Source organism: Lagenorhynchus albirostris, chromosome 8 (assembly GCF_949774975.1).
Source record: "Lagenorhynchus albirostris chromosome 8, mLagAlb1.1, whole genome shotgun sequence".
NCBI lineage: Eukaryota > Metazoa > Chordata > Mammalia > Artiodactyla > Delphinidae > Lagenorhynchus > Lagenorhynchus albirostris.
This window is the reverse complement of record NC_083102.1, coordinates 73589581-73612052: the sequence shown is the minus strand read 5'-3', so window position 1 is coordinate 73612052 and position 22472 is coordinate 73589581. Positions and strand designations below refer to the sequence as shown.

The window sequence follows — 22472 nt, the reverse complement described above, 5'->3', positions numbered from 1 at the left end:
ATGTTTACAGCATCAAAACATATCAATTATCTAAAAATAAATCTAGCAAGAAATGTATAAGACCTCTGCATTGAAAACTACAGAAAACACTGTTCAGAGAAATTAAAGAAACCATTGGAACAGGGCTCTATTTACAAGGTACCTATCTTTAAATTTAAACTTTCTTACCATTTCTATCATTTGTGTGGTTACTGGTCTACTCAAGTTTTCCACCTCATTTTGAATTAATCTTAGAAACAGTGTTCATAGAAAATTATCCATTTAATTTAGATTTTCAACTTAAATATTAGTATAAAATCACATGTAGTGTTGTACAGTCTTCTAAAAAAATCTCTTTGTCGTACAAGAGATTTTTCTTTTCCCTATCCCTTTATTGTTTCTGCTGGCTCCTCTGAACTGCAAATCTTTGTCAGTGTTTGATCTGTTCAAAGAACCAACGCTTGAGTTAATGGATCAGACTGGACTCATGGCCTATATGGGTAACAAAGCTCTTCTTTTGTTACCTCCACTTATTGTGGCGATCTTGAGTGACTTCAGGATCTGTTCTGCTTTTTCCTCTAGAACAGGAATTGGTAGACTACAGGTAATGAACCAAGTATGGCCCACCACCTGTACTTATAAATAAAGTTTGACTGCAACTCAGCATGCCCATTCAGTTAACAATTGCCTATGGCTTCTTTCCTACTCCAACAGCAGAGAGGAGTGGTTGTGAAAGAGATTACAAAGCCCATAAAGACTACAATATTTACTATTCCATCCTGCACAGAAAAAGTTGTCCAACCCAAGATCTACAGTCAAGACAGTCATGGCAGAAGTCCTCAATAAACGTCTCACTTTGTTTATGAAGTATTTCTCAGGGCTTTATCCTGATAATCTGATAATCTCTTGGGATGTACAGGAGGCAGGACTGGTTCCAACTGCCCACCTCTTACATATTCATTAATTATCACTGACCATGGGCCATGAGCCCCACATGTTTTTTACCTTTACTGAATCTCAGTTTGTAATTTCTCTGGAGTTTCACTGGGATAAAATAGGTTTATCATGGCAATAGCTTCTTCTTTTTAATATGTTTAGACTGTGATTTTCTCTGCTCTTATTCATCTATCAGTTTGATTCCATCTGTTATCAACTTCTAGGCATTCCTCAAATTATCCGGTCCAGTATTTCCAGGTACAATATGATTTTTTTTTCCTATACCTTGTCATTCAACATAATTTTTGATGTGTTAAAGTAACCAGGTTGGGCCTAAGATGGAGTTGCTCACGTTACCCACATCGGCAAACCAAAACTTAACTGTTTCTATGTTGGGCTCTCCCAGAAAAAGCAGGCTTAGGTCAACCAAGCAGTGTTTGCCTGCTCAGCACACGTTACCTGACCTGGCTCCAGGCTTCCCTTTGCTCCTTACGAGGAAAGTAACCCTGCTTTAACTAATCAGCAAATGCCCCCTTCCTTGCTCCTGCTTACTTTGGTCTATAAAAATCTCTCGTCTTCTACAGCTCTTTGGAGCTCCTTTCCATCTGCAGACTGAATGCTGCCTGATTGATGAATCACTGAATGAAAGCCTACTAGGTCAGTAAATTGTCTGTGGAAAAATTTTCTGTTAACAGATGAGAGGGGCGGTAGAGAATATGTGCTCTACTCATCATCTTGTAGCTTCCTGCTGTTATGAAGCATGAGCCTATCAGGTCACAAATTTCTATAAAGACAAAAACAAACAAAAAACTCATTTCCAATATACACTGTGTAACTGCAGGCTTCACAGCCTTCCCTATTTGGGTCAAAGGGTCAGGGCAAGATAAGAACACTATCAACACGGTATGCAATTGTTTCTGAAAAATTTCTCAACGATTAAAAATGAGGCCAAAAACTGACCCTAAGCAGGAAAATGAGAGTCTCTTTCTTATACCTATAATATTTCTGAATATTTGTGGTCAGAAAGGATAAATAGTTAAATAAGAAAAGATTTATATTGTTTATTGTGAGTCTTATTAAAAGTACCCTAGGCAATGTCCCAGCACACTTGTAAATAATATTTTGAATCCAAAATGCTTCCATCTCTTTTTCGCTGATTTGCACACAGCTCAATGATAAAGAAGAATGGAAAAACTTTCTTATCAGATCCCAAGCCTAACCAAATACTTTTGCCAAGGAATGCTCAAATTTGAGAAATTATATTTTATTTGTTTTACTTTCAAAGACTCTGGCGAGGCAGGGATATATATTCAAAATGCAGTATTTTTGCCTTTAATCCCAACACTACCTAACATGCAATTATAATATGTCTGGTGGGAAATAAAGTTTAAAATAATTATCTTCGTTTACCTCACTTAGTTCTCAATTTGGAACTGAGAACTAAGGAAAGAAATTACTTGTTCAGGTAGATTGTCAGTTACAGCCAACTCTGATTTCAGTTTTGAAATTAAGCTATTTTAAAGGACTGAAGTTCACCTTAAAAACTGCTCACAGTATTAGCAAGGGTAGTTTTAATTAAAAACAAACTCCAACAGACTGTTACCACCATTTTTAAAGAGTGAAAACTAATGGGGTTTCAATTTAGATGCACACACTTCTCATGAACCAAACTGCAGCTTTAACAATATTCAAATGTTAGCTGCTCTGGTGTGCATATTAGTACCAGTGGCAACATTGAAATGCTGTATTGAAGGCATCTGTTGGCTGGTCTGTCAAACATTCAATTCATGCTGGAAGTGTTTCATAATTAAGCCCATAAATACTGTCTTCATAAACCACCCTCTTTGTCTACTTCTCATCTAACATGAAAAAGAAGCATTATTATAACTTGAACAAAATGGAAAACTTTAAAACTATTTTAAAGGAGAAAAAAGCTAAATTTTCTTAATTAGCTGAATAACCTAAGGCTACTGGAATATAAATAACTTTAGCTCTAAGAATAAAAAGGATCAACCCTCACATTTAGGTCTTTAATCCATTTTGATTTTATTTTTGTGTATGGTTTTAGGGAGTGTCCTAATTTCATTCTTTTACATGTAGCTGTCCAGTTTTCCCAGCAGCACTAATTGAAGAGGCTGTCTTTTCTCCATTGTATATTCTTGCCTCCTTTATCAAAAATAAGGTGACCATATGTGCGTGGGTTTATCTCTGGGCTTTCTAACCTGTTCCATAAGAACCTAGGGGCAGGACAGGAATAAAGATGCAGACGTAGAGAATGGACTTGAGGACATGGGGAGGGGGAAGGGTAAGCTGGGACAAAGTGAGAGAGTGGCATGGACATATATGCACTACCAAATGTAAAATAGATAGCTAGTGGGAAGCAGCCACATAACACAGGGAGATCAGCTCGGTGCTTTGTGACCACCTAGAGGGGTGGGATAGGGAGGGTGGGAGGGAGATGCAAGAGGGAGGAGATATGGGGATATATGTATATGTATAGCTGACTCGCTTTGTTATAAAGCAGAAACTAACGCACCAGTGTAAAGCAATTATACTCCAATAAAGATGTTAAAAAAAAAAGAATCAACCCAATGTTGATGACAGGGGAGGCAATAGACAACTCTCATGCACTGATACTGGGAAGGTAAACTTGGCATGATGTTTCAAAGGCTTAAGAAGGTATAGTCTCTGACCTAGCAATTCTACATCTGGAAGTTCATCCTGAAGAAATAAAGAAAAATATGTGCAACATGGATGTAAATGCAAAGCTGTTTACTACAGTATTATTATTGAGAGCCAAAAATAAAAACCACCTAAATAGCAGTGATAATAACAACAGGCAGTCTTATAACATATTGGGTTAAACTGAATGGACAATTCCTTTATTAACACAGAGGATATTTGAGTAAAACGAAACACATCCACATGCAAAGTACATAGCCAAACATGAGAGAGGGGAAAACAGAGAGGGGGAAGGAAGAAAGGGAAAGGGTTGGGGGAGAGTGGGTGATAGTCCCTAATGCCAAGGATGTGCATCCAAGCTAGAGCAGTAGAATGAGGTTAACAGGCTAATGCCACGGCTGCTGAAAGGAGAATTTGAGTAGAGACCCAAACATCGGAGACTGAAGTTTAAATTGCCCACATGGCAACACAACATTTCTGTTCTCTGCCTCTTATACTCCCTGAGCAAGGCAGGGAGTTAGAACTGAGATGCTGACATAAAGCCAAGATCCTCAGAGTATTACACAGTCCAATAAAAGGTTCTAGAAAAACTCTACCCACCAGCTCAGAGAAGCAAGAGGAAAGCGTGAAACATCTTGGGGCTTCGGATAGGAAAAAAGTCCTCTAAAAGAAATCAAAATCTCAGGCCTAAGCCATGTGAAGCTATGGCATCCAAAATGACCTTGCCACTATGATCGGTAAATCCCAGACTGAGTAACTAACCACAAAATTAATCCCGAACTCACAAAACCTGTAGAAACCTGGAGGCAACAAGGAGAAAAACATGTAGGGACATCTGCTCAGTGTAGAACGCACAGAATTCCTCCAGAAAAAAAAAAGCCAACCTGAAGATAACCTTTAAAAATAAACATACAAAAAACAAGTTCAAATTAAAAAAAACAGCCTCAAAGGAACAGAACCACCTAAATAAGACTATTAAAGAGATAGAAGAATAAAAACCATAACGAAGACATGTCATTATAAAACTGATTTTTAAAGAACCAAAAAGAACTTTGGTAAATTCAGATACAGTAACTGAAATTAAACTTATGAAATGGGTATGTATTAATAAAAGTGTTTAGGGGTAAAGATGACTGACATTTGCAACTTCCTTTGAAAGCGTAATTGGAGAGTCTTACATAGGAGGAAAAAAATATGTACAGTATCTAGGTGTGGGTGGTATACTAGATCCTTGGGAGATAATGGACAAGGATGGATGTTTTTTATTTGTTTGTTTTATTTATTTTTTATTGAAGTATGGCTGATTTACAATGTTGTGTTAATTTCTGCTGTACAGCAAAGTGACTCAGTTATATATATGTATGTGTGTATATATATATATATATATATATATATATATATATATACACACACATTCTTTTTTATATTCTTTTCCATTATGGTTTATCACATGATATTGAATATAGTTCCCTGTGCTATACAGTAGGACCTTGTTGTTTAAGGATGGATGTGTTTTAAGCCCATGTAGAAAACAAGAAGGACAACACCAAACTATAAAATGGAAAGCTAAACAAATGATTGCTAAAATCTTCCTAGCGTCATACCTTGAACACAGATGACACTCCATAAAACAAGAATGAATGAATGAAGCTTACCTCTTCAAGTCCCTTTAAATCTCAAAATCATAAATCTTATAAAATACCTGTTTTTTATGGAAATCCTTTAGGGCCGTTTCGTAGCCTTCCTCTAGCCTACTGAAGGCTATTCCTACATCTGTAGTCCACCAGATTTGTGAGCTAGTTAGTGCGACCTGAGCCGGGAAATCAAAAATCCACAGTTCCCTGGGTTTGTCCTCATAGGCTGCGATGGCTTCTGTGATAGAACGTCGCACTGTCTCTTTCATGGTCTGTTCCAGCTGCAGAAGCCACGTTTCCACCTTTTGAAGCAAATGGAAGTGTTGTAACACAGGCTTAACTATGAAAAAGGGATTATTCCATCCTCTCATGGCCTTGAAGGCTACACAGTTATACGTATAACGAGCCAGTGAACTACTGATTAATGAAGTCCTTCCTACATGAACCTGGATTCTACCGGGATACTGCTCATCTTATTTCACCTACCAGCTGGCTGATAAAATTCCACATCCTAAACAGACAAGGTGTTCTCCATTATTCATTTTTCAGATTTGAAGACCTGATGGTTCTAGACCAAGATCCCCTCTGATAACACACAGTGTTTTGAGAAACCAAGCATCACAGCCAATATGCTAGAGTAAAATTCTAGAGGTTTGGAAATAATAGGAAATTGATTTTTTAAACCGAAGTACAGTTGATTTACAATGTTGTGTTAGTTTTAGGTATACAGCAAAGGGATTCAGTTATATTCTTTTTCAGAATTTTTTCCATTATGGGTTATTACAAGATATTGAATATAGTTCCCTGTGCTATACAGTAGGTCCTTGTTGTTTATTTGTTTTATATATAGCAGTGTGTATCCATTACTCCCAAACTCCTAATTCATCCCTCTGCCCCCTTTCCCCTTTGGTAACCATAAATTTGCTTTCTATGTCTGTGAGTCTAGGCAACTGATTTTTTAAATGTATCTTTTGATAATTTTTAAATCTACTAAAGATTCTACCCTCAAATCTACATAGTTCCTAGTCTTAAGTCAAAGTGTTTTCAGCAAGTATCTTAATTATATTCCCTACTGGCTCTCATCCTCACACTTGTCATAAATTACACAGCAGGAGAGTATGAGAGGACAACCGCCGACTTGTGAAAATCTTTTTTTAAAAAATTCATTTGAAGTTTATTTTGCTCCCACAAATATATTTCAGCCAGTTTTCCATCCTATTCAAATATGCTTTGTTATATTTATCCATATATCTGTTCCTTCGGGATGATATTATATAACAAAAAGGATACCTATACCATTTGCAAATAATTGATCATATCAATAAAAAAATAACTATAATAAATAAATTCCAAGGACTATATGAGATCCTGAAGATTATACAACTGATTTCTTTCCCCGCCTCTGTGAAGATGACACAGCATTCATTCCTACAACCTCTTTCTCTGGAGAACTGGGAAGGAGTGGTACGTGGTCAGTGAGCTGACAGCCTTCCCTATTGGAAGAAAAAGGGAAGAACCATCCCCAACATCCTAAAAGACTTCTCTCCTGGCTTCCTAGCTGGGCTTTGTTCAGATACCTGAGAGAGGGTGACCTAATCACTACTGTAGTCACTCCGCACAACTCTTAATGTCACCAAGCAGCAAGCTCTCTTAGTAAATTAGGGATCACTTGATCATATCCCAGATACCCTGGGATCCATGTCCTTAGTATGGCCACCTGTTCTCGAGGACTCTCCAGTCCATCTGGGAAGACCGAACACACATACAAGGTGACACATCAACCCGTGTTCAGAGACTATGCCACCAACGGCAACTCAGCTCAATATAATTTGAGAACTAAGCCCTGATGAGGTGCTTGCTTGATCTCCCACTTCTTGGTCTTTCATCAGCTTCTGTCCGACCCTCTAGAACAAGAATTATCACTTCCCATTCTCACTAATTATGTGAATATCCATTTATTCAATAAGCTTAAGAGGTCCCCCAGGACAGGTGCCATGTCTTATTCTTTTCTGGATCTCCAAAAGCCAAACCCAGCAGCTGGTACATAGTAGGTATTCAATAAATATCTGTCGAATAAAACGCAAAGAGCCGAAACTGGGAGGAACCAATCATAAAAGTGTGGGGGGAAGGGGGGGGAAGACCTAAAGTAAAAGCATCTTTTTATAAAACAGGCAATTAGAGGGTAAATGTGCTACATGCCCAGAAGTCTCTAGCATAAGTTGCTTATATAAAATAAGTTAGAGCACTGTGAAAACTTTTAGTACCACGGGTTCCTGCTAGTGACACCCACATCTATGGTTGGACTGTCCTTCTGGGCACTATGCCAGTCAGCTAGCAGTCTGCCGGGGGGAGGCAGACAGCAACACACTTTTGTCAAGATAGTTTATGGTGATTTTTTCTAATCATTGTAATAATATCCTAAAGAGCCCCAGAGATCACAAATATACTTTAATCAAAGTATTCCACCATCTGCTTCCCCTGCATTTGGCAGGATTTTTCTGGTACAATATTAAAAAGCAACAGAGAGGAATAAAGGAAACCCTTGTAAAAAAAAAAAAAAAAGGTTGCCATCACATTTCTGCAAGGGACCGTTTAAGGAACCCCCTGCCTCAACCTAAACTGTTCTGCAATAGAGGCTACTGTCTCAGTTACCCTGTGGATTAACTCAACCTATATAAGCATCGTCGTAAAAAGATGCAACTCCTCTAAATCATCTGAAAACACCAAGAGCTGCTTCGTAAATCGTTAAGAGCCATTTTTATAGGTAACTGTTAAGAATGTGTTTGAGGTGTCTGGCTGTGAGAGAAGAGAGGATGTTAACTGTCTGTGCACACGGTAATTAGTGTACATGACATTAGCTTAGCGGACTCAGTCAACTTTATTTACGAGCAGCCATTTACAACACCCATGTCAGAATCCTGAACCACAGCCTCTTTAAAACATGCTTCATTGCAAGGTGCTGCTTCACCCTAACCCTTCCCTGTACTCTGAGCAGGGGTGAAAACAATATGCTCTGTAGGAGACTCAGTCACTGGGTGGCATTTGCTACTAATTCTGGGGTTTACTCGTTCAGTCTGTGACAGTCCCTCCCATCTGGCTCAACTGTGAGCAAGTGTGAGCTCCTGCAGGGTGCTGAAGCCTGATGATCAGAGTGGGAAGCATGGCAGAGGAGCCCTCTGTCACACCGGACACAGGTAAACGGGAATCTCTGAGCACAAAACTAACCAGAGCCTCATTTGACATGAGTTGATTTTTTCTTGGTCAACTTTTAAAAATTATCCCCCCAGTACTTCTCTGGCATAGAGAACCTCATAAGCAAATCTTACGTGGCCTATGCATTCACACTCAGCTGGGAATGGGACGTATTCCTTTTCTTTGCTGTACATTCCAACGGCCCTGTGCGCGGAAACATCCTGATCGCCTTCAAACTGCAGATCTACAATGCTGTCAAAGAGTTTGGAAAGGTGGTGTGTAACCTAAGACAAGATAATAAGAAGAGATAAGAGCATTTCTTACTGCATATATATTCTGGTAATCTGCAGATGTGGCTAAATGAATTCACAAAACTGTCTTTATATCGTTACAGAGATGCCTCAAAATGTTTTTCTTCCAAATAAAAATCACTTCTTCAATTCCAGAGTTTGAAATGACCCAGATGGAGAAGTGGCCAGGCACTCTGATCACATCAACAGGTGTTGGGAGGCGAATACTTACCCTGCTAGGTTATCTATTTTCTCCTTAAAGGCTGGAGACTTACCAACTTCTCTATCTGTACCATATTCCTGTAGCAATCATGCTGCTGGGAATTTTGTGGTCAGGTTATTAAAATTCAGACATGGTATTTTACTTACACCATAAAAGACCTTATATTGTTTTAAAAAAAACAGCTGTGTTAAAATATGTGAAACAAAAATGTAAATTAGATACAGTCTTATTCTTGGGTCAGGTCCTATGTTATTGTGCACTTGCTTTGCTATCTACATGAGACCCAGAGCATATCTGTTACATCAGAAAGGTGAATGGGATTCCCCCATTTTCACTGATAAAGAAATTGAAGGTAAAGTATTAGGTGACTTCATCAAGTTGACACTGCTAAGAATAAGTGGCAGTTAGATCTTAAACCTCCACGTCCAAGCCACATCTACAAAGTTCAAACTCTTCGAGCATCATAACCTTTTACATCCTAAGTTGTGGGATCTCCAAAAGAACCCCCAGTAAATAGCATACTGAACCCTGTGCAGGTTCTGGACTCCTTGAAAAATAAAACCAAGTTAAAAAGACAAAGAGCAGCACTTGTTCTGCTAGAGGCCAGTTCAGAGATGAAAGCCCAACTGGCCTCCAAACAGAACACAAGAATCAGTAAGACTTATCCATCTGGGCATATCAACACAGACCGGGATCGGCCTCTCCAACCAGCAGGACTGGCAAGGAGGAAAGGAGAGGAAGACGCGTGTTCTGCAGGCTATCAGTAAGGGAAGCCGCTCTACCTGCCCCTGGGGTGGACTGAATAAAGGGCAGAGTGAACCACAGGAGGTATCAGGAAAGGGAACAAGTGCATCCTCCTTACACTTGGCAAAATTACTGTAAAACCTGAGAAGTGGGAAACAGTTTGGTGATTCCTCAAAAAGTTAACTATAAACTTGTCATAAGACCCAGTAATTCCACTCCTAGATATATACCCCAAATTACTGAAAACATGTACTCAAATACTTGCACAAAAGTTCAGAGCAGTATTATTCACAGCAGCCAAAAGGTGGAACCAACCCAAATGTCCACTGATGGATGAATGGACACATTGTGCACTGTGGCATATCCATACAATGGAATATTGTTCAACCATCAAAAGGAAGTAAGTACTGGTACACTCCACAACATGGATGAACCCTGAAAACATCATGCTACGTGAAAGAAGTCAGTCACAAAAGATCATATAGTGTATGATTCCATGTATGTGAAATGGCCAGAATAGGTAAATCCACAGAAACAGAAAGCAGACTGATGGCTACTAGGAGACAGGGGGACGGGGGAATGCACGATGACTTCTTAATGGGCACGAGGTTTTACTGTGGGGTGATGAAAATATTTAGGAACTAGACAGAAGTGATGGATGCACAACACTGTGAACAGACAAAATGTCAATGAATCATACACTTTAAAATGGCTAATTTTATGTTACCTGAATTTCACCTCAGTAAAAAAAAAAATAATAATAAAAGGTGCTGACATTTCCCAGCACATAGCATTAAAGCCATCTCTGCAATGAGTTTTTCTTGAAACGCAGTTTAACTGGACTTGATAACTATACCAATAGCAGCTTCTACAAACAACAGCAACCTGCCTAAATTTCCCATGTGAAAAGACCAGTACCAATATTGGTAAGGAACTCCTTAAGGGTGATTTAATCTTTGAAGCTTTTAGCCTTAACATTTTTGCTGAATTCACAGTTTTAGTACTGAAGAAAAGCACAGCAAGGAATCTTCCGAGTTTAAAATAGATGAGTTTTTGAGTCTCTCACTTTCAGTGTAGACAGAGGGGTAGCTGATGATCACTGCTTGGGTTACCACAGTCTCCCACATCCCTGTACATAACCCACAGGACATTATACACAGAAAGTATCTCCAATCCTCTAACAAATCGCTGTCACAGCTGAAGTGGCCAGGAAGTGCACAGACGTTTAATGGCTTCTACTGTGTAATGGGCCTAGTCAGGTACAAATAATAGTCAGGTACAAAGCTGCGGGATAAATGAGACCTCGACCGTCAGACATCCTCAAACATCATTGCTTTGGTGAGGAAAGCATTTCAAAAGAACTCCAGTCCTCTAGTCACTCAGTGGGTGACCAGGAAACGCAAACCCCACGGCCTGAGGTTCTCCCATGACTTATGCCTGGCATGTTGAAGTTGGATATTTTCCTAGTCTGCCTTCCATTTAGAGCTTCTGAGAGAACAGGACCATTTTTTTAAACTAACAAGGATACTGTTGACCTCAGATTTGTTCCATTTCTAATGATATCCCTTTGTACCTGCTAACTCAAAATTAAAATTCCTTTTTCCTAGTTTGGTCTTTGGAAAGACTTATGTTACAGTTTAAAAAACGAATGCCTCAGAGGCCCCCTCTTGGTACCACACTAAAGAAACAGAATGGATTTGAACACTTCAAATCATGAAATTCAATAATTTTGTTGTATCTTGAGTAGGTTTCTAAAAGGTTAGCAAAAAAATTGAAATGCTGTTCCACTGGTTTACAGTAAATCAGGTGCATCTGCCCACAGGTGCGTAGACAGATAGGCAGCCCCTGCTTTGTACAGTAGTGCACGATTGTAAAAACCACCATGCAACCTCCACGATCAATGGGCAAACTTACGACTGTGCTTTGGCCGCTAAAAATTTTTGTTAAAACATTAAAATCCCTCTCACTCTTGGTTATAAAAGTACAGAGAAATAAAAAGTGTAAACTAATACTTAGTACACTAACTTAAAATACTAAAAGAAAATTAAAAATTAAGTGTTTTACTCCTTATAGGAAAATTATCAAGAGTAGTTCGAACAGTGCTTGCCTCCTTCTTCTCATCTTGTAACTTAAAATACTGAGTGAGCACCTTCCCTATGCTTTGTGTAGTCGCCATATTCCTTTGGAAGTTTGGATTGGCTGCCAACCTTTCATCCTTTGAGGTCTCCGTGTCCTGATATTTCTGAGAGTTTCTTTAATGTCAAGTTTTTTTTTCCTGGTATCACTTCCTCTAGGACATCTTCATCCTTTCTGGCACAACCAGGGTTTACATTTATATCAATGAGTTCATTTTCACTATAATCCTCTGGCTGCATATCTAGAACCTCTCAAATGTTGTAGTGTTACTTCCACAGTCACCTTTCTCTTCCATAGCTACATCTATGATTCAAATTTCATGTCTAGCATTATCAATTTTCACTACTTTGCTATACTATCAACTTCATTACTAATTCCCTCTTTTGAAGGTTTATTTTTGTAAACCGTCATGTGGGTTCTTCACTGGGGACAAGGCGGTAACACACTAGGTTCTTTGCTGATTACGTCAGAATCAAACAACAAATGTGTGACAGCCGACCACAGACAGACTTTGAAAGGTGTGACGTAACTGGTCACGAGTCAAGATGTACATCTGTTACTGACATGGTGATTTTTGTGGACTGAGGAGGCAGCAATGAAGTTGGTGCCTCTCGAGACCACTCACAGTTAACACACCGTAGTATGTGAAATTTGAACCATGTTATTGGGGGAACAGAGTTAAACTGATCCTTGGTAACTGAAATTCGTATTTTTCAGGTCTGTGCACAGGGAGAGCTGCCTTTTCAAGAGCTGACATTTATCTACCTGTAAATAAAGTAAAAAATATTTACTCATCTAGGTAATTTTATAATTTAAAATGCAAACTAATACAGCAATCAGATCAGCAGTCTACCCTATGTTCACCTAGAAAAGAAAGGGAAGAAAAACGAAATCATATAGTTTCTACATATGCTTCTATGTATATCTTCGATATATTGCTATGTCCCAGTTTCCCTGTATGGCTACTATACATTCACAAAGCTTACCCCTTGCTTTTTGCCTATATCTCATTTCATATTTGCCACATCTATGAAAGATGCTGCTGCTGATTAACTGAGATAAAATAGACACAAAGTCCTAATATCACTCCTGGCATGATGAACACCTCAGGATTCATTCATACGTAGTCATTAACTCATTTATACATAATGATGGTAATACTCATGATAGTATTTGTGAGAAGATAAGTAATGTCCAAAATGTAGGCAGTCCTGTCTATTGTGAATATTATCCTCTAGAACAAGAGAAGAATGAGTCCTTTATTTCTACATGTACAAAAATTTAAGTCTGTCACAATGTTGAATAGTTTATTGTTGTGTTTTATGTTTTTAATAATACTCAGTATAGGTGACAGTATAGGGAAATGGACATGCAACACTGTTGAAAGTCTAAATATGCAAAAACTTTCTAGAAGTTGGTTAAATCAGTTATAGCACTTTCATATAATGAAAAACTTTTATCAACATTAAACATATTATAGAAGAACATTTCAATTTTGATTAAGTATATATGTTCTTACCTACGCAAATACAGACATATAAAGAAAAACTATAACCACTCAAAACTAGCATCTAGTAGTATGTTATTCTGATCTTTAGTATTTTTATATTTTTCAAATTTTCAACAGTGAACATGCAATTATATAATTCAGAAAGACTAAATTTGTTATAAATTTTGTAAACCATTATAGCCAATCCTAGGTATTGGGTATTGCTTGGTTTGCTTTTACCAAAAATAAAATCATAGTATACATAATATTTTGCAATTTGATTTTTCACTAATTAATATAACTTGGACATACCTATATTATCAGTGCTGATTCTGTATTTCTTCCTTAACATTTTTAGCATGTGTATGTAAATATATATAGATATGCTGACAATACAAACTCTTGAGTTTTTAAATAACCTTTTGAAAATTTAAATAGAAAAGTTAAAAAAAATCACGTGTAATAAATTTTAGCAAAGTGAACAAAACTCTTGTAACCACTGAGACAATTAAGAAACTGAATACACCTGAACCCCCCAAAAAATCCTCATGGCCCATGTCAGTCACTAGTCCCTCCTCTCAAAAATGGACATTACCTAATAAAGCCCATATCACAAACCCACAGCTAACATCACTCTCAATGGTGAAACGGTGAAAGCATTCCCTCTAAGATCAGGAACAAGGCAAGGATGTCCACTGTTGCCACTTTCATTCAACACAGTTTTGAAAGTCTTAGCCAGGGAAATCAGAGAAAAAAAAGAAATAAAAGGAATCCAAATTGGAAAAGAAGTAAAACTGTAAGATGACATGATACTATACACAGAAAATCCTAAAGATGCTACCAGAAAACTACTAGAGCTCATCAATGAATTCAACAAGTCGCAGGATACAAAATCAATGGAATTTCCTGGCGGTCCAGTGGTTAGGACTCTGTGCTTTCACTGCCAAGGATGCAGGTTCAATACCTGGTTGGGGAACTGAGATCTTGCAAGCTGTGTGGCACGGCCAAAAAAACCCCAACAACAACAAAATTGATACACAGCAATCTCTTGCATTCTTATACACTAACAATGAAAGATCAGAAACATAAATTAAGGAAACAATCCCATTTACCGTCACATCAAAAAGAATAAAATATCTATGAATAAACCTACCTAAGGAGGCAAAACACTTGTACTACAAAACCTATAAGACACTAATGAAAGAAACCAAAGATGACACAACAAATGGAAAGATATACCATGCTCTTGGACTGGAAGAATCAACATTGTGAAAATGACTATACTACCCAAGGCATTCAACAGATTCAGTGCAATCCCCATCAAATTACCAATGGCGGGCTTCCCTGGTGGCACAGTGGTTGAGAATCTGCCTGCCAATGCAGGGGACACGGGTTCGAACTCTGGTCTGGGAAGATCCCACATGCCGCGGAGCAATTGGGCCCATAAGCCACAATTACTGAGCCTGTGCATCTGGAGCCTGTGCTCCACAACAAGAGAGGCCACGACACTGAGGCCCGTGCACCACGATGAAGAGTGGCCCCCGCTTGCCACAACTAGAGAAAGCCCTTGCACAGAAACAAAGACCCAACACAGCCATAAATTAGTTAATTAATAAAAAAAATTACCAATGGCATTTTTCACAGAACTAGAACAAAAAATTTCACAATGTGTATGGAAACACAAAAGACCCCGAATAGCCAAAGCAGGCTCCCTGACTTCAGACTATACTACAAAGCTACAGTAATCAAAACAGTATGGTATTGGCACAAAAACAGAAATAGAGATCAATGGAACAGGATAGAAAGCCCAGAAATAAACCCACGCACCTATGGTCAATTGATCTATGACAAAGGAGGCAGTAATATACAATGGAGAAAAGACAGTCTCTTCAATAAACGGTGTTGGGAAAACTGGACAGCTACCTGTAAAAGAATGAAATTAGAACATTCTCTAACACCACACACAAAAATAAACTCAAAATGGATCAAATACCTAAATGTAAGGCTGGGCACTATAAAACTCTGAAAAGAAAACGTAGGCAGAACACTCTCTGACATAAATCGCAATATCTTTTTGGATCCACCTCCTAGAGTAATGAAAATAAAAACAAAAATAAACGAATAGGATCTAATTAAACTTAAAGACTTGTGCACAGCAAAGGAAACCATAAACAAAAGGACAACCCACAGAATGGGAGAAAATATTTGCAAACGAAGTGACTGACAAGGGGTTAATCTCCAAAATATATAAACAGCTCATGCAGCTCTATGTCAAAAAAACCCAAACAACCCAATCAAAAAATGGGCGTATGACCTAAATAGACATTTCTCCAAAGACATACAGCTGGCCAAGAGGCACATGAAAAACTGCTCAACGTCACTAATTATTAGAGAAATGCAAATCAAAACTACAATGAGGTATCACCTCACACTGGTTAGAATGGGCATCATCAAAAAGTCTACAAACAAGAAATGCTGGAGAGGGTGTGGAGAAAAGGGAACCCTCCTACACTGTTGGTGGGAATGTAAATTGGTACAACCACTATAGAGAACAGTATGGCAGTACCTTAAAAAACTAAAAATAGAACTACCATATGATCCAGCAATCCCACTCCTGGGCATATACCTGGAGAAAACCATAATTCAAAAAATACATGCACCCCATTGTTTATTGAAGCTCTATTTACAACAGCCAAGACATGGAAGCAACCTAAATGTCCATCGACAGAGGAATGAATAAAGAATATGTGGTACAGATGTACAATGGAATAGTACTCAGCCATATAAAAAGAACCAAAATAATGTCATTTGCAGCAACACAGATGGACTTAGAGATTATCATACTCACTGAAGTAAATCAGACAGAGAAAGACAAATATCATATGATATCACTCATATGTGGAATCTAAAGTTTTTCTTTTTAAAAAAGTTTTATTGAAGTATAGTTGGTTTACAATGTTGTGTTACTTTCTGCTGTACAGCACTGTGAATCAGTTATACAAATACATATGTCCACTCTTTTTTAGACACCTTTTCCATGTAGGTCATTACAGAGTATTCAGTAGAGTTCCCTGTACTATACAGTAGGTCCTTATTAGTTATCTATTTTATATATAGTAGTATGTATATGTCAATCCCAATCTCACAATTTATCCCTCCTCCCCTTTCCTCCCTGGTAACCATAAAATTGTCTTCTACATCTATAAGTGCAATCTAATTTTAAAAAAATGATAAAAACGAACTTATTTACAAAACAGAAACAGACGAACAGGTATTGAAATCATACCTGTGGTTACCAAAGAGGAAACATTGTGGAGGAGGAATAAATCAGGAACTTGGGAGTAACATACAGACACTACTATGTATAAAACAGGTAACCAACAAGGACCCACTGTATAGCACAGAGAAGTCTACTCAATATTCTGTAATAATCTATATGGGAAAAAACCTGAAAAAGAATGAATATATGTATAACTGAATCACTTTGCTGTACAGCTGAAACTAACACATTATAAATCAACTATACTCTAATAAATTTTTTTTAAAAAATGGATATTACCTTTACATAAGGGGAGTCATACAATATGTATTCTTGCGTCTGCCTTCTATCATTCAACATCATGTTAGTGAGGTTTGTTCATGTTATTACGTATAGCACCAGTTTTCTTCTTCATTGCTATGTGGTACTCTGTTATATGAATATTACACGATGTATTTACGCATTCAACTGTTCAGGGACATTTGGATTATTTCGAGTTTGGGGGTGTCATGGATAATGTAGCTATGAAAATTCTTGTCACGTATTTTGGTTCACCTATGTATACATTTCTGCTGAGTATACACTAAGAAGAGAAACTGCTGGATAATAATGTATTATTATATTCAAATTTAGAAGATATTGTCAAACAGGTTTCCTGAGTGGTTGTACCAATCTACAATCACACTGGCTAGATAGGAACATTCTCATTGCTCCACATCCTTACCATTATTTAGTACTGTCTTTTTTTTTTTTTTTTTTTTTTGCGGTACGCAGGCCTCTCACTGTTGTGGCCTCTCCTGTTGCGGAGCACAGGCTCCGGACGCACAGGCTCAGTGGCCATGGCTCACAGGCCCAGCCTCTCCGCGGCATGTGGGATCTTCCCGGACGGGGGCACGAACTCGTGTCCCCTGCATCGGAAGGCAGACTCTCAACCACTGCGCCACCAGGGAAGCCCAGTACTGTGAGTCTTTTTAATCTTAGGCTTTTGGTAGGTTTGATCTTGATAGCTCATCATGTGAATGTATGCGTTTTTCTAATGAAAAATCATGTCAGAGTTTGACAAAATACCTGTATAAATTGAAAAAAGAGGGGGAAATGAACACATTACTAGGCAGAGTATTTCAGTCTAGCGAAGATTCAGAAACACACCAACTCATGATATTTTCACCAGTTCTCTCACACTCACGAATGTCAAAACAATGCATAGCTAATAGGAAGGTATCTTCAGGAAGAAGAAAAACAAAACAAAAATAAAAAGAAAGAAAATAAAAAAAACTAGCTCCATGGATTGGTACTTGATATTTATCATTTTGGGGGTTTTTTTGAATTTCAGGTAAAATCTTTTATATTACATCAGTAACACATAAAGTCCTTGGTATTAATGATTGTACATTCTGTACTTAGACATGTCTATGTGAATATATAATGTGCATCAATTAGTTTTTGCAGTGTAACAAACCACCTCAAAATTTAGTGGCTTAAAAAAGCAACAATTTCAGAGTTTACAATTCTGTGTCGGGGCTTTTGGGTTCTTTCAGTTGGTCCCAGCTGGGCACCCTCACACCTCTGCAGTCCGCTGGTGATCGGTGGCTTCTCCCATGTGTGTGACGGTTGTCCAGCTGGTGGCTTGGGTATGGGCATGTGCTTCTCCTCATCCAGCAGGCTAGCCCTGGCTTATTCATGAGGAGGTGGCCATAGGTTTCCAAAGAGCAGCAAGAGGGCAAGCCGCAGTGTACAAATGCTTTTCAAGCCTCTTGCTAAAGATACACTGGCCAAAACAAGTCACACAGGAAGCCAAATGGAGAAATAAGCTCTACCCCTTGATGCAAATTGCAGCTTCACATTGAAATGGCATGGATGAAGGGAGAGGAAGAATTTGTGGCCATTTTTATGTTCTATGCTAGCATTTTTCTTAGTTCTTTACATGTTTGCTTTACTGCTTGCTCAAAAATCAAAGATATAGTACCTACTGCTTTCCCCATTTGGTATATAAGGAAACTGAGGTTCAGAAAGGTAAAGCAGTAACATAGTTAATAATCAACAGATAAGGTAGATAGCTAGTGGGAAGCAGCCACATAGCACAGGGAGATCAGCTCGGTGCTCTGTGACCGCCTGGAGGGGTGGGATAGGGAGGGTGGGATACGCAAGAGGGAAGAGATATGGGAACATATGTATATGTATAAATGATTCAATTTGTTATAAAGCAGAAACTAACACACCATTGTAAAGCAATTATACTCCAATAAAGATGTAAAAAAAAAAGAATTATACGTTACTTTAATGATCCTAAAAATACTAATGCTGTGTTCATTTTGACCCCCAAAATGACAAAATAAGTGTTACGATAATAAGTAAAAAGGAACCAAATATTTTTGTGTCTTTCCAATATCTATACAAGGAAGAAAAAAAAAAATCAACAGAGCCGGGATTTAAACTCATGTCTACATGATTTCAAGGTTTCTGTTCTTTCCTACTATTCTACCTTCTGATGGATGGCTAACGTGCCTATTATGTCTAGCTCCAGAAAAGTTTCCTTTTCCTGCCTCTTCCCTATTTCATCCTCAGTGGCAACCTAAACTCAAGGGCAACCCCCTCCCTCCACTGTAGGTACCTGCAAGCCCTCCAACCTTCTACTCACTATAAAAAAGTAGGGATTTTTGACTGATTTTATTTCAACTAAAAGTCATTCACTCTTGCATGCAGCCAACTAACCACTTGCATCTTGAGCCTTTTTCCTCTTGATTGTCTAAGAGCTACTGGTTTATTTATTTATTTTGGGTTGCACTGTGCAGCTTGCAGGATTCCCCCTCGAACCTGTGCCCGCTGCCGTGGAAGCATGGAGTCCTAACCACTGGACTGCCAGGGAATTCCCCCTCTTGGTTGTCTAAGGAGGACTAACCCATGTCAAGAAGGCTGTGACACACTATGAGTGAGTGCTGAGCTGCATCACCCTGATTCCTGAGATTCAGGTGGTGAGGCACCTTCACTCTACCATGGAGACAACCAAATGGAAGCACTATCCAGCAACATACTGAGCTTGTGGGGATGCGGGATCTTAGATATTTGCCCCCTTGAAGACCAGAAGTTCTTTTTATTACCTAATATTAAGCCCATTTCTCACAAGCACCTGTCCAAGTGCCAATATTGACATTCTATTAAGGATGGAGTGGAGTGCCATCTGTCTCATACTGCAATTTGGGGGATTTCTCAAAAGACAAGCTGGCAGATTTCTTCTTATGTAGATTCGGTCCAATGCCACTGAAGGATATTTTTGAGGCAAACATTAAACATTTCTGAGCATATATATTCCTGATCTTGTCATTTTCGAAAATGCATTGTGGCCTCAACTGCCACAGTAGTGGCTTTCTAGTAGCCACATTAAAACAAATAAAAAGAAACAGGTGAAATTAATTCTGATGTATTTTTATTTGACCTAATGTATCCAAAGTATTGTCACTTCAATATGTAATTAATAGAAAAATCACTAATGAGATATTTTACCTTCTTATCTTTAAGTCTTTGAAACCAGCTGCATATTTTACATTCACAGCTTATCTCAATTTGGATTTTTCATCAGAAATACTTCATCTGTCTTTATGTTTCACACAATACACAGTTGCGAAAGTAGAGTCACGTTCTAGTTGTTTCAAACTTGTTTTCCAATAACTGAATCAAAGATCAGTTTTTCTAACATATTGTAGTTAAAAATTCAGCCCCTCAGTTGACACATTTCTGGTGCCCAATAGCCACACATGTGGCCCATGGTTACCCCCCGTCACACAACACAAACGCAGCTGATCACATGGAAAGTGTGTCATTCTTTAGTATACCTCTATCATGGGGAAGCTTTCACTCATCATCACATAGGAGATGAAGGAAGACAAAATGCACCAACGCTTCTAGGACAAAAAGATCTTTCAAGTCATAAGGAACCAGTGGCTAAAAACACCAAGTTATCAGCTATTGCAAGGCACAGTATCACAACCTGGAAGGGCACAATGGGGCCAACTGATGTTACTCAGGCTGACTTTAACCACTACATTCGTTTCATTGAAAAACACAAAAGGATGTTTTTCTAAGGTGGGGGAGAAAGCACAGAATTTTAATATTGAATCATGTGCAACTTAATAACTACTGCGCCATGACCATTAATCCTGCAAATATACCTCTAAGTTTGTATTTCCATAAGTAACCACCAGAGATTTTGACCATGGAAGTTACACAGCAAAGCCACACCCTCAGTCCTTTAGATAATCTATGCCACTGGGAGGTCAGGGTGAACTCTAGGAGGAGAAAAGTCTTTAAAACTTGACCTTAACCAAACTTACCAACAGCTGAAACCCACTGAAGGCATTCTAGACACACTGATTTCATCACTCTGACATTCCAACTCAAGTATCTTAAATTGGGCATTTCTGCTTATAGAACACAGGATGTAATAATATCAGACTTTCCTGGTTGATGTACTCAGGCTGATCAAATTCCACAATCAACTGCAGAAACCCTCACTTGGACCAACACTGTTAAATTGAGTGTGGCGGGTGGAGGAGGGGGGCCTGAGGAATTCAAGTCATTCACAAGATGTCAGCATGACTCCTCTGCCCACAAAGGGTCATCTTTTCTGGGGCAATTGCATTGTTATCCCACAAGCTGCAGTTGCCATGTTATCTCCGTCACAGTACAGGGCACATATTCAGGATGTTAGCACAAAAGGCAGAGACGGAAAAGCTGTGTCTGGTGGCCTGAAACTGATTCTGATGATGAAAGAAAGAATGTAGCAAGGCTAGGCCCTTTGGCATAACTGCTAAAAGCATTAACTATTCCACAGCAAGTGACCAAGGGCTGAGATCACACCTTGACTTTGCAGAACCACTGCAGGAAAAGAAGCTGACTGCGGCTCTAGATGACTCAACTCATCCTTAGCTCCTTTTCAATCCTTCACCCCAACAAGTTGCTCCCAGGTGGTATCTGCACTTCAGAGGCAGCTAAACACTTTCGCTAATGACAAACCTTTCCTAAAAGGGTGATAGCATTTGAGGTGAAATCGAATTGTTCAACGTTTAATTCGTGTAACAAAAGGATCTCAGTGAAATCACATTTGGAGCAAAATTCAAAATAATGTATCTCAAATGTCAAATGTTTCAAAAATCGAATCATTTCAAAGCTGGCAGGTCAGGAGAACTGTGTACCGCATTTACTCTGGAGCCGCAAAGCCAGACCCCTTCAGCTCCTAAGCAGAAATACCCCACCTCCTTTTGTTGATATGACACAGACAGCACTGTTGTTAGTATTCATCAGCATGGCTGTGAACCATTTTGGAGATTCTCTATGCGGTGACTTCAATATTCAGCTACATTAAAATTTAACATCTTTTTAATGTCTTACATTACCTAGTCATTCATTAGAGTGTTACTAGTACTACTACTGAGAAATGTACCTGAGATTCAGGCATTTAGAACTTATGATTACAACACTATGAATTAGATAGACAGGAAGACTTCCACGATAAGTCGCACTGGTATTAACAATAACACTCTGAAATACTGAAGTGATGCTGTGAAAATAAAAAGAATGATTTTAAAGGTACACCTTTTAAGTTTATACATATATATATATTTTATATATATATATTATATATATATTATATATATATATACATATTATATATATATATATAAAATATATATATATATATGTAAAAGCAAAACCTCATCCTGTAATTTAGGAAGGATAATGAAAAAAAAATGTTGGCATCAGGGATGCATATCCCTGATGCCAACAGGTTGTCTAAGGCCTGAAGCACTTTTTGATGATTTGAAAGGACATAAAGAGAATGGGTGACAAGTGTACATTGAGTCATCTGCTCCTCGAGCACCAGCCTAGGACTTCAATTAAGGACAAAGAGGCA

General features: G+C 38.4%; 1 protein-coding gene across 1 annotated transcript in view; it reads right to left on the bottom strand.

The window, feature by feature from the left end:
• Nucleotides 1-22472, bottom strand: part of DNAH11 (dynein axonemal heavy chain 11) — a 316107-nt gene that overhangs the window by 198203 nt on the left and 95432 nt on the right. The window contains 2 exon segments of the mRNA XM_060157128.1: nucleotides 5300-5533; nucleotides 8558-8707. Coding sequence (XP_060013111.1) covers nucleotides 5300-5533; nucleotides 8558-8707 — 384 coding nt within the window.